Source organism: Mustela nigripes, chromosome 7, assembly GCF_022355385.1.
Source record: "Mustela nigripes isolate SB6536 chromosome 7, MUSNIG.SB6536, whole genome shotgun sequence".
Taxonomy (NCBI): Eukaryota; Metazoa; Chordata; class Mammalia; order Carnivora; family Mustelidae; genus Mustela; species Mustela nigripes.
In genome coordinates, this window is record NC_081563.1 from 111267877 (window position 1) to 111280731 (window position 12855).

General features: G+C 49.9%; 1 protein-coding gene across 3 annotated transcripts in view; it reads left to right on the forward strand.

The window, feature by feature from the left end:
• Window positions 1-9534, forward strand: part of LOC132021770 (dynein axonemal assembly factor 9) — a 133093-nt gene extending 123559 nt beyond the window's left edge. For all 3 annotated transcript variants that reach the window (XM_059406632.1, XM_059406633.1, XM_059406634.1), the window contains 6 exons: window positions 483-589; window positions 906-980; window positions 2663-2868; window positions 3982-4047; window positions 5158-5251; window positions 6053-9534. In XM_059406632.1, the coding sequence (XP_059262615.1) occupies window positions 483-589; window positions 906-980; window positions 2663-2868; window positions 3982-4047; window positions 5158-5251; window positions 6053-6165 (661 nt within the window). In that variant the 3' untranslated portion in view covers window positions 6166-9534. The remainder of the gene's footprint in view (window positions 1-482; window positions 590-905; window positions 981-2662; window positions 2869-3981; window positions 4048-5157; window positions 5252-6052) is intronic.
• Window positions 9535-12855: the final 3321 nt, after the last annotated feature.

Here is a 12855-nt window from a genome sequence, read left to right on the forward strand (position 1 = left end):
GAGAGAGAGAGAGAGAGAGAGGAGGAAGCAGGCTCCCCGCTGAGCAGTTCAAAACTGAAAAAATAGAGAAGAGATGCTCCAGCTCTTTAGTTCCTTTTGGAAAGTGTGCACATCCAAATGTATGGTCTATTAAGCTGACCTCAAAAGTGGGATATAGTTGAGGCTCTGAGGAAGAGCTCCAGGGGTGTCAGGAGGAACCCCCAATCTCAGGTGGCACACTGGTAGGCTTCAAACATAGATGGGGTCTGGTTTCACGGAACTGCTAGTCTACAGACCTCCCTGCTCTAATGGGGCAACCATGCTTCTCAGTCAAGGTGAAAGAGACATACACATATTTAAAATAAACGTTGTGTATGCAAAATTTCACATAAGTAAGAACTCAAATATTATAGGATGAATGATATGTAGTTCATCCCTGAGTGGTATATAATAACATTCCAAGCCCCAATTACTTGTACTTACAACTTCTTAAACTTTTTAAGGTATGAAGGTAAATTTGATTCTGGATCAGTCTTTCCACTAATGGTTCAGATCTGCGTATGGTTTGGTCGTCCCTTGGAGAAGACTCGCTTTGTCGCCAAATGTAAAGGTAAACCTTGGTTGGGACCCTGATAAAAGAGTATGTCAGAGTTGTCCCTGTTTCCCGGCACCATTTTAGTTCATGTGTGCTGTTTTTTCTTCTTGCTCTTGGGGTCTGAAAACAGGCAGAGGGATTTGAGGTTCCAGGAGTGCCCTACCCCTGGAAACAGTGGCAGAACCACTGGGAGGGTCTGGTGGAGGAATAGCATATAATCCCTGGTCCATGGAGTAGGGATCCTTCCCATTCCCTAACCCTCCTAGCTGTGTGCCCCAAACTTGGCCTCTGCCCCCAGGTTGGTGACAGCTTTGTCCTCTTCTTCCACCAGCAATTCAATCTTCCATCAAGCCAAGTCCCTTCTCTGGAAACATCTACCACATCCTGGGCAAAGTGAAGTTTTCAGGTAACTGGGGAGTTGGATTTAAGAGTCCTGCACTATAGAATGCTCAGATTCTCATGATGTGGATTCATAGCTTCTACTGGTGCTCTGCAGACCACAGATACCTCTCAGGCTCTCTCAAAAACCCTCCCATCTGGGCTTAACACCAGTGGCTCTTCTAGTCCCCCCACCTTTCTGCAGGTCCTGCTCCACAGTGCAGGATGTGTCCTATCTTACCCCTGGATGGCCTGCCCAGGGCCTCTCTGCACAGCTCCTTGACTTCTTATTCCAGAGACTCTCAATCTACCCCTTTCAAGCCATCCATGGCCTCCTAGACCTGTCACCAGGAGCTCCCCCAGTGATGAGCTCTCCAGCTCCAGATCCATTTCTGCCAAAGTCTTCAAGCCTTCCACTTGCCTTCTCCCTATTTATCAGCCTTAGACCTCTGGAACCCTCATGACTTGAAGTCTGTTCATCCCAGGCTGGAGGTCAAGGAAGGCCTCAAAACAAGGAATTAGTCAACTCAACATTGAGGAAGGGGAGAATATTCAAGGGAAAAGGCACTGCACGTGCTTTGGAACCAAAGCAAACAAGGCATATTGCAGGAAGCAGAAAGGGTTCACTGTGGCTGAGGCCCAGTGGGAATATGTCTGTTAAGGCATTTTAGCTTTTTTAACAGAAAACACCAACTCAACTAGCTGGTGTTAGCTACATCATAAGAAGTCAGGAGGTCAGGCAACATAGCAGTGCCACCGAGGACACAGGTAATGTGTGTTCTTCCATTTTTGGTATGTCAGCTTGTCTTCGGGTTCCCAGCCCTCATTGCCAGGTAGTGCTACAGATCTGGTGTCACCTCCAAACACAACATCCAGCTGATAGAGAGGCTTTTCTTGGGGGTGGCTTTATCAATACAGATGCCTTTTACTGAGGCACCCCTTGCCTCTTCCTCAGCAGACTTCTCTCATTGCCCAGGATTGAGCTGCCATGCTTTCTGGGGAACTGATACTAGAGAAAGAGCAGGTGGTGGACAGGCAACCATCAGTGTCTGCCATAGGGAGCCACTGAGAGTTGTAAGCATGGGACCATGTCACCTGTGTAAAGATCTCTCAAGGTCCTTAACCCATGTCTTTGGCTTTACTTATGTTACTGAATCTGAAACTTTGGCCCCTTACTCCAGCCATCTTCCCTCAGGCTCCAACAGACATCCTCCTCCTTGCTTCAAAGGTCGTCATGCCATCCCCTTCCCTCTCACTTTGTTTTCATTTTTATTTAGACCTCTCAGTTAACCTTACTCAGTTAACCTCTCTTTGTTTTGGATCCCTTTCCCATCCTGCTTTTTAGGGGGACCTAAAAAACAACAACAACAAAAAAAAACAGTCCTAGCTTTCCTATTCCTATTATGTGACCCTCCTGTACCACTTGTATGTTGACACTCCCTTTACCCTTGGCCTCTCAGGATTCTGCTGAGACCGAAGGGGCTCTCCTCTTATAGTCCCCTTCTGGGTTAGTGATGTCCACCTGATTACCAAATCAGCCAAGCCAGAAACTTACATTGCTCCTCCCTCTCTTAGTTCATCCTTTTTAACTTGCCATGAATCATGGCAGTTTTCCCTCCTGCATATGTCACAGGAATCTGTCCCCAGCTATCTGCACGTTACAGGCTTAGTGTAGCGGGGACTCAGGGACTACGTGTGTTCTCCCTGCAGACTCTGAGAGGGCCATGGAGGTCTGCCACAACACTCTGGCCAATTCCTTGAGCATTGTCCCGGTTTTGGAGGGACCCTCACCACCACCTGATTCCCGAAGCACACCTCAAGACAGCAACGGGCAGCAGGAGTGTTACCTCGTGTTCATCGGCTGCTCCCTGAAGGAAGAAAGCGTCAAGGACTGGCTGCGGCAGTCAGCTAAGCAGGTGGTTTTCAAAGCCCAGACACCTCTGGCACAGATATGACCAGCAAAGCTCAGAGCTGCTCCTGGCCTGCGGGTAGAGACCCCTCCAGGAGCCCTCTCCTGGTCTACGCTTCACAGGCTCAGCTGGCACTTTCAGGGATGCTCTGCAAGTGGGAGGAACCTCTTCAAGGGAGGAACCTTGAGGGTAACCTCGAGGCTGACCTGGGCTTACAGCCATTTCTAATTCTTTCGCCAAGGCAAATTGCAGTTACTAGGTGGCTTGACTGGGACCTGGTTGAAACCTAGTGGTTCCACATGGATCCTGGGTCAGCCTGGCAGTCTAAACTCAAAATGTCTTTTCTTAGCTGAACCTAATTCAGGGGCTGTCCTGTGTTCTGAACCCAGGATCCTTCTGTACTTGGGTTCTCTCTCTAGAAAAGAGAAACAACAAAGATACGCTTACAGCTATTTGTAAACCAAGACTTTAAGCACTGATAACAGTGAGCCCGGGCGCTGGAAACAGGCGCAAGGGAAGATGATGCTGGCCAATAGAGGCATATAAGCATCTTTAGCCCAATACTGCAAAGAAAAGTAAAAGCCAGACTGGAGTAAAATCCTCTCATGACACAAGCTGTGGGTGCTAGGCCTCTTAGCACAGCCTCACGGGTTTAGCTTGACTTAGAACTCTGGAAACAGAATTGGCTGGGCCCTGGGTCCTTAGTTGGAACCTGTCTTTTATACTGAGGGATGGCTGTGTGTAGGCTCTATCTTTCCCAGATAAACTGGATAAACCCCTAAATGCTTGACTAGGGGACCTCATGTTGTCCCTTTGTCTGCATACATGGCCCTGGTGGGGCTTAGAGTCGAGGCTCTGCAGATATAGGAACATGCTATTGCAGAAGTGCTGGTGTTCCCTCTGCTGCTTGTTTCCCCTGGCACACAGGGTAAAGTGGTGGTCAGTGGTCTCCCTGAGGGGCAGACAGGATGTGTGTTCAGACCACGATGCTGCCTGTGCTTGCTTTCCCTGCTGCTGGGATCTTAGTCATGTCACCCCCAGAACCCTGAGCCCTCCCCGCCCAGGTACTCCCTCAGCTCTGTCGGGATCTGACCCCTCCCTTCCTCCATCTCTGCACAGAAGCCTCAGAGGAAAGCCCTGAAGACCAGGGGAATGCTGACCCAGCAGGAGATCAGGAACATCCACGTGAGTCCCCTAAGAGCCCCAGGGCTATCCTGGGCTGGCACAGCTCCATCCTTTAGAAGTCCCCAAGTGAGGGGGCTATTTGTAGACCAGGCTGGGGATCTTCCGTCTCTTAAGCCACAAAGGGAAGCTGGGTAAGGAGGAACCTCAGACCATCCAGCCTTGTAGCCTAAGAGAGGAGGAGGGTAGAATGACCTCTGGTATGACCTGAGCATGAGATAGAGGAGAAGCAGTGCCTGTAGGAGGAAGGGGTGACGTGGAGCCCTGTTTTGACACACTGTTGAAGCAGCCACAGAAGTCCTATCTCCTCCCACCCTTCCTTGCTAGATAAACCACAGATAAAGCAACAGAGCCCAGGAAAAACTGTCTAGATCCAGAAACTGCTGATAAGCAGGTGGTAGACTCCTAGGACCAGCACGAGAGGCTCTCTGCTGAGCCTCTCAGCCTTCAGGCTGACTACTAGCCTCTTCCCCAGTCCCAGCCCCCACTGGCACCTTTTCCTGAGGGCCTTGGGGGCAAAGGCTACAAGGGACACAGAGTCCAGACCCGAGCACAGACTGTACCACTTCTCCCAGTAATGAGCAGGTAGGAGAGACTCTGGGACCCAGGAGCCCCTGCTTTGGACTTGAGGAGGTCCCTTCATATCCAGCTCCTGTCCTGGGCAACCCTCGGTGCTCCTGGGGAGGAGACTGTGGGTACCTCAGAAGGCAGTCATGGTAGTATGTGTTCCCTCAGGAGCAGACCTTGAACATGGATTTGAGTGCAGATCACTTATTTTGGAAGTGATTCTAGGAGACACTAACAGAGAACTGAGAGAGTAAGGGAGAGAAAGAAGGGAGACGGCTAACAAAGGGTGTGTTATCAAACCAGTACCACTGAAGAGGTGTGGAGCTTAATCCCAGAGAAGCTCCCAGAGTTCCTCCCTGAGATGAGAGCTCGAGAACCTCCATCAGTCACTACTTGAGAACTGCTGCGGGGAGAATATTCCCTTGTGTATCTAGCCTTCCATGGGGCAGTGTGTGCTGTCTTGCTAAGGCATAGGCTTGTCTGTTTTTCATGAATGAGTAAATGATAGGAAGTGGTCAGATAATTTTAACAGGAATTTTCTTGCAGGTGAAGCGCCATCTGGACCCCCTGCCCGCAGGCTACTTTTACAATGGCACCCAGTTTGTCAACTTCTTTGGTGACAAGACTGATTTTCATCCACGTATCCTTAGAATCTGTGGTGGCCAGGTTGGGTGTGTGTGGAAGCCTGAACGTAAAGAGGGTGTCTGCTAGAGCCATTGCAGCCCACCCCCTAGAGCATACTGGGTTCTAAGAGCGCACAGCAAGCCACAGAGGCAGACTTTTCATTTGGGCCGTTGAACGTCATTAAGGTTAATTTTGCCTTCATTCAGTGATCACTGAAGCACCTGTGGGTTGTAGTTTCTTTTTCTTTATTTTTTTTTTTTTAAGATTTTATTTATTTGAGAGAGAGAAAGAATGAGAGAGAGCATGAGAGCGGGGTGAGGGACAAAGGGAGAAGCAGACTCCCTGCTGAGCAGGAAGCACCATGTAGGGACCTATCCCAGGACCCTTAGACCATGACCCAAACCGAAGGCAACTGCTTAATCGACTGGGCCACCCAGGCGCCCCTGTGCATTGTAGTTTCAGTGTAGCTGCCATAACATCCTACGTTCTCTGGTCATCGAGATCATAATCTACAAGTTGGAGAGACTATACGTGATTGCAGTAGTTAATCTGGGGGAAGGTGGACAGAAGTCTATGCTCTTGAAAGCTGGAGGGCTCAGCTCTAGGACCTCATGAAGGAACCTGTGCCAACCCTGGCCTCTTCTCTGTAGTTGGGGTGCGGCCAGTATATAGGAAAGAGCCCGGCAGGTTGGCTTTGTGTGGGCTGGGCATTCAGTCCTTCGGTGTCCCCCACCTCAGCTGCCCACAGATCCCTCTGGGCCTGGGCAGGCTCCCTTGTCCCCCCAGCTCAGGGCTCTCTTCCTTAATGAGATGCCAGTCATGGACCAGTTCATGAATGACTACGTGGAAGAAGCCAACCGGGAAATTGAGAAGTATAACCAAGAGCTGGACCAGCAGGAGTATCACGATCTCTTTGAACAGAAGCCCTAGGGGAAGGCTGGGCCATATGTCCTGGAAAACGTCCACCCTGGAGGGGGACGTTTAGATATGGGATAACCGAACCTCAGCTCTCCCAGGCCCCTCCCTAAAGGGGCTGTCTTTGTTCTTCTTGGCCTTTATGTACTGGTTTGAGTGCATGTTGTCTTTATTCTCTATACAGCGCTGAAGAGCATCACCTGCACCACTGATGGGGATGGGGGTGGGGGGTCCTCATGAACAATGAGCAAATAGGGACTGCCCTGTTTGTGCGGCTGGCAGCCCGGAGCCTCTGGTCTCTGGTCTCCGGCCCGGAGCCTCTGGGTCTCTGGTAACAGTATCTCCTTTGGGCTGCTGAGGCACTGTGATGGTGGGGAGAAGCATTTGTTACACAGGGGAGCTGTTGGGATGCAGAAGGAACCCTGGCTGCCTCAACAGTGGCCATGCCCCGGGGACCAAGCCACCACAGGCACTGGCCTCAGACATTGCCCCAGGAGAGCCCTGTCCCCAGTGGACAGTGCCTGTCTTCCTGCTTAGTCCCCTTGCATTGAAGGAGCAGGCCCTGCTGGCCTTGGGCCCAGTCCTGGGGGGGAGCAACCCAAGCCCTGCTCCAGCCCCACCCACAGGGCCAGCAGCTTGGGCTAAGATGAGGGGATGTCCCTTATAGGCTAAACTGAAGGGAAAAGCATGTTGCTTTCCAGAAGCATGTGGCTTTTGAATTGATACAAGCGGTCTCCTTGGAGGTTGATTTTGAGCTCCCCTTGTCGCCTCACTGTGGTTTGCCTCATTCTGGGGCAAAAGCAAACCTGCTGCTTCAGCCTCCCTGTGATGCCTTCCCTTGCTTTTGAGGGGAACACCTGCAACTGTTTAGTCTTGGGCCCAGGGCTGTCATCACTTGTGGGGCATCCCGGAATGGGGCTCACTCTCCAGCACCCAGCCCTCCCTTGAGCCTTGCCAGGGAAGCCTTGGTTTGCAGCCACAAACTTCAGGAAACTTATGTCCCCAAGCATTGTTGCTGGCCCTGGACTTGTTTGGCTCCTGTCAACTGGGAATTTCAAAGAATTCCAATATCCAATTTAAAATTCCTTTCAGGGTCTTTGTTTTCAGCTGGACTGTAAACCAGAGGAGAATTACGAATGCATCCCGTACCTGACTTCCAGAATTCGAATTATGGGGGAGGGGGAGGTCACAGGCACTGATATTTGGATGATGTCTGTTAGGACTTCAGCGCCTCAGCTGCCTAGACTGTAAATGCTTTCTGAATTTCACTTTTTTTTTTTTTTTTTTTTTTTGCATGCCTTAGGAAGAAGCACATAGACAAAACCAGCAAAGTTTCCAGTAATGTAGAGGGGTTTTTGAGAACAGCCCCTGGCACAGAGGAGAGACTGAGAAAGAATGGAGCACATGTGGTGTGTGTGCCTGGTCACTCAGAGGCCTCCATGCAAGTAGCAAAGCAGGTGTTAAGAGCTTGTCAGTAAAATGTACTTATATTAGAAAAAAATAATCTGCATTTGAAGCCAAATGAACAAAACTCCAAATACCACTAAATAAGAAATCTTGCATGAAGAAAGCCTTCTGAAAAGGCCCATGTGCTCCAGTCCCAGCTCCCAAAGCTGGTGATGACAAGGGCCCAGGTGTGGAGCCCATGTTTGGGAGCACCTCACTTCTGTTTGGCCAGAGGCTGGGGTCCACAATGGGCCTGCCTCTGCTTCAGAATCAATAACATAGATCTTAAGTGCAATTGATGAAATAAGCAATGAGTTACTATAGCTTCTTTTAGCTCTACTGAGCTCTTTTTAAAAACTCAAACTTGAGCAGCCTTAGAAAAGGGAGAAGTGGGGTGGGTGGGTGGGTGGGGGGAACCATAGGCCATTTACTCCAGGTGGGTTGCTGTGAACTTTTAAATGAAAGCTCTAGATTGAGAAGCTTGAGCATTTCCTGGCTGCTGCACAAATGAGTTTTTAAAGAGGGTTCAGAGCCCGTGTATAAAAGCGGGTCTTCCCACTGCGTGGGGCTGTACTACGTGGTGGTCTTGGTTTCTGACCGTGGTCCACAGAAATGCTCTCTCACCAACTTGCCCCACTGTCCCAATTCCTCTACTGTTAGAGGGAAAACTGTGATTACCTCAACTTGAATATGAAACTGTGATTGAAAAAAGTCAAAACGTTAAGAAGTTCCAAAGCCAAAAAGGCAGAACTGGCTGAGGCCTCCGTTGACGCTCCTCAGCCTGCTCGGGGGTGTGAAGGGGCACATTGGCGAAAGGGCATTCCTTGGGGCGCACTTGCTGTGCCCCCGGTAAAGAGGCACACTAGCTGTATGAGCTCTTTGAGGACTGAGGCAGGGAGGACACTCCTCCCCCCACACTGCCCCTTCTGGAACCTGCCAGGCGCCTCTGGGTTCTGACTGTGAAGTTTAATATCCACTGGATTCCTCTGGGAGCTCCAGGTGGAGAGACAGGGTCTTAGGTTGTCTTCAGAGGAAGGGCCATGACACTGTGTTGCAGATTTTGACCTTCAGAGTGGATACCAGGGACCCAGCAGAGATATCAGGTGTAGTAGGTTCCTTAGGGACAGGCAGAAGTCCTCCAGGGGCTTACGTGCTTTTTGCCAACTTTCCTGTTAGCAGCTTCAGTTTTATATCACCCAGAGTGAGTGTGATAATGTTGAAGTCGCTGAAGTTATGGGTTATTTTACGTTTTGATGTGGGATTTTCTTTTTTTTTTTTAATTGGGAGGAGGAGGCAGAAATTGGAGAAAAGGGATCACCCTAGGAGGGGGCTGCTGGCACGGAGTCCAGTTAGTCCCATCCGAGCCCTGGGGGCTCTCTGACCTGAGGCCAGGACACTGGGCCCTGTGGGTCGCAAGAAGTTCCCTCCTAAATTCTATTAGGATTTTGGAGAATTTTTGCACAGTAATAAGCTCTGGGTTGCTCTTTGGGCTTCTCAAAAGGGAAAAGTTAACTCAAAGATTGTAAACTATTAAGTATTGCAGCGTGTTGCTGACGTAGTTGGATAGTTGTACCTCAAAAAGTAGGTGAGAAAAGGCTTCCTTGTCCCAGGTTGTCAAATACTAATGACAGAAGAGCTCACTTACGTGCCAAAATTCACTTTTATACTAGTTTTTCAGTGCTTTAATATTTGTAACTTAAATTTTAAAACTCATATTTACAAACACTACTGTAACTTCAGTGAAACTGAATTGTGTGATTGAAGCTTTTTGCTTATTATAGTATTTATTACACTACTTAATTCAGTAAATATATAAAAGTAGCCTTCAATTTATTTTTATATTATTTTACATGTTTTTACCTGCAGTCGTGTATGTGAATTTACCTTGGTAACTGAGATGTTATGCTAAGGACCAATAAACTCTCACTGAACAAGCAAGACCTGGGGCAGTTACATGTTCTTGTGGACTCAGCTGTGTGGGGGAGGGCAGAATATGTATGTGGCTTGGGAAGGCCCACCCCCAGGGCCTTGGGCCCTTCCTTCAGCCTCAGCCTCCTGTTGGTAGTGCTTTGCTGGGCAGCTGGGAAGAGACCCTTGGGGCGTGCACATTCCCCTCCCCAGACCCCAGAAGGCCCACAGAGTGTAAGGTTCATGAGACCACCCAGCGTGCGGATAGGTGCTCTCGGGACTCCCAGAACCTGAAGAGGGGTTTGAGGAAGCCTGCTTGTGGCCACTGGGGTCCCCCCGGGACCCCAGAGAAAAGCCAGCCGGGACCCCAGAGAAAAGCCAGCCTGACCCCCATGGGGCCCTGGGAGAAGCTGCATCCATTGCTGCCCTTGTGCTCATCCTGGATGGCGGGGCACTGGTCCATTCGCAGCCCCTCACCCTGACTCCACGGTGGTTGACAAGCTGGTTGGGCCAGCCAGAGCTCCATGATGGGGCCCCTGTTCCCACTTTACAAATGGGAACGACTGAAAATGAAGGGCCTGGGGGGTCAGAGCCACTGCCCTGGCTCAGTGTCCCTCCAAGACGCCCCTCTGGTGCTGCCCTGCCCAGGCGCCTAGGAGCCATTCACTCCCAAGGGAGAGGTCGTCCAAAGGCCCGCAGCTATAGCAGAATGGTCACCAGCGCCCCTTTCCCCATATTGCAGGGGAGCCTGGCTGGGGCCCGCTGGCAATGCAGGGCAAGGGCTGATTGCCAAGGCGCCGTGCTTCCACAGAGATGGTGCTTTCTGTCCCGCTCTCAAGGCAGGGGCCTCTGGACAAGGGAAGTGCCCACTGGGAAGATGGAGAGCTGGCTCAATGGGGAGGAGGCAGCCTCCCTCAGATGGTGGGGAAGGTGATCTTCGGTTTGGAGGTTCTGTGTGCTCAATTGGTCATGTACAAACCAAGGCAAAACTGCATGTGTGGGGCCCAGAGAATTGGGGGAGGAGGTGGCAGAAGCATCCCCTTCCTCACAACCCTTTTCTCCAGAGTCTCCCGCCTCCTAGTCCTGCAGGACCAGATTTGAACCTTGAGGGAGCTCCTGTGCCTTGAATTCCTGGAAGACCACCAGGATTTGGGGATTAACCTCACAGTTGTTGGGGAGATGGGAGAGACGGTATATGTGGAAGGGCTCCTGGAGGGGATGATCCTTGACAGCCAGGAGGACTTCGAGGCCAGGAAGCCTGGGGCTGGGCAGGGGGCCTGTCCCCACCTGGAGCCCACAGTAGGGCCACTGGACTACTGAAAGCTGAGGGCATGCTTGACAGAGCAGGAGCCTCAGAATGGAGGGATCCTGGCTGATCGGTGGGAAGTGACTCAGAGCAGAGGGGGTCAGGTAGAGCTGCTGAGTATCATAGCACTCTCAGGAGCATGGAGAAATAGTCATGTGTTCATTTCCGTCATACAATCTAGGAAACAGTCAAGCCCAAAGGAAACAGGAGAATCTGCCCCGCTGCCAGCGCATGATAGAAAAGGAATGGCTTGGTTGCTGTACAAAGAGTCTAAGGTGGTGCCAGCCTCAAGCTGGACCTAGGCACTCAGATGTCATCTGAGCCCTCTCTCCATACTTGGGGACCTCCCTCTCCCCTGGCACTGAACTTCCTTTGTGCTACCAGCAGCCCTAACACCCCAAAGGGGAGACCCAGCCTCCTTCTCCAAAGGCAGCACCGAAGTCTGAGGTCACATTGCCATCCCTGACCCAGTCACAATGGTCAGGAATATTCTGACTGGCCTGGCCAAGGGTCACTGTGCATTTCCAAGGGCCTCCCCAAAATTAGGCCCACTGGGGAATCTCAGTCCCCCAAAAAAGGGCTTGCTCCCCTAGACCAGCATGGCAGACTGTTTCTGAGCTTTTCTGTTAAAATCAGATATATACTTGATTTTTTTAGTTTTGCTTTCTGCTAAGTCTCTTCTAGTACAAGTGATAACACAATGTTGTTCTGTTGTGGTGGTAGTGATTTTTAACTAAGGGGGAAAACGATTTGATACGAAACATTCCATGCAGTAGGACCATTTCCCCCTGCAGTCTGAGAAAAGACCACCATTATTTGGCTCTCTAGTGCCTCAGCATGCTCAGGGACACCATTGTTCCATGGCAGCCTGTTTTGAGGATCTTTTTTTTCCTCCCCTAAATAGGAAAGATCTTATAGACTGTAATGTGGGGGTGGACCGCTGCTCCACATTGCTGGGGATGAGAAGAGGACTAACTGGAGAGTGATTTTGAAGGAACAATTGACAAGTCAAAATGACTAATTAGACAAGAGCGAGGGGGTGACCTCCAGGTAGAAGTGGAAAAAAACCAAAGTGGAAAAAAACCCAACGTTGTGAAAGAATTCCAAAAACATTTTTGTTTCATTATCCAAAAATTTAGAGAAAAATAAATTTATCCACAAATTACTCCCATTTTCCCCAGGTTTCTGCATTACTCAAGTGACCAGCCAAAATAATCTGGTTTTTAAAATAAAATTGTATCAGGGTCAATACATTTTTATGTCAAACTAATAAATGACTATAAATCTGTTCTTAAAACCTTCTAATCAAATGTGAATATATGTCCATTTTATCCTACAGTTACTACTACTGTGTTTACTGTACCAGTAGAGAAGTTTAATTTTTTTTCCTCACATGGCTTCAAATTTTCAAGAAACTTTACGTATTTACTCAGAAGTTTCATGCCCGGATGAATGTACAAATAATAGCAAAATAAGGACAACAGGAAGAGGAAAGATGATTTGATAATCAAAACTTCATGGAATTTTCTAACTAAAAAGACTCCATTTCAACCTCTAGACTGTGACTGAGATGATGGGGGCAGGGGGTGGCACACAGAGATGCTCTTCTAAGAGGAGCAGGTCCTTGTTGGCTCTCCGTAGGGCTTCCTGCCCTCCTGCCTACCCTCCTAGGAGTCTGGATCTTTCAGTATGGATAGACAGCAACTGGGAGAGGGCTTAATGCTGTGTCAGTTGGGCACCATAAAGTCTTCTGCCTACCCCAAAACCCATCTATGGGGCTTGGAGATGTCCCCGAGGAGAGGAGAGTCAGTGGAGGCCATGTTCCCTCCCCCAGCCCACCAGCAGCACTGATGCTTCTCTCCTCCCAGAGGGGCTGGGAAGGCTGGTCAAGGCAGCAGGAGCCTCAAGAGGCTTGTAAAACCCCAGCTGACTCAAGGGAAGCTTGAGGGCTGCAAGGTGTGGGAAGCCATGCTTGCCAAGGGTCCAAACAAGGGGAAGGCAGAGGGATGGGGCCGACCAGAAGTAGAAATAAAAGGATTTGGTGC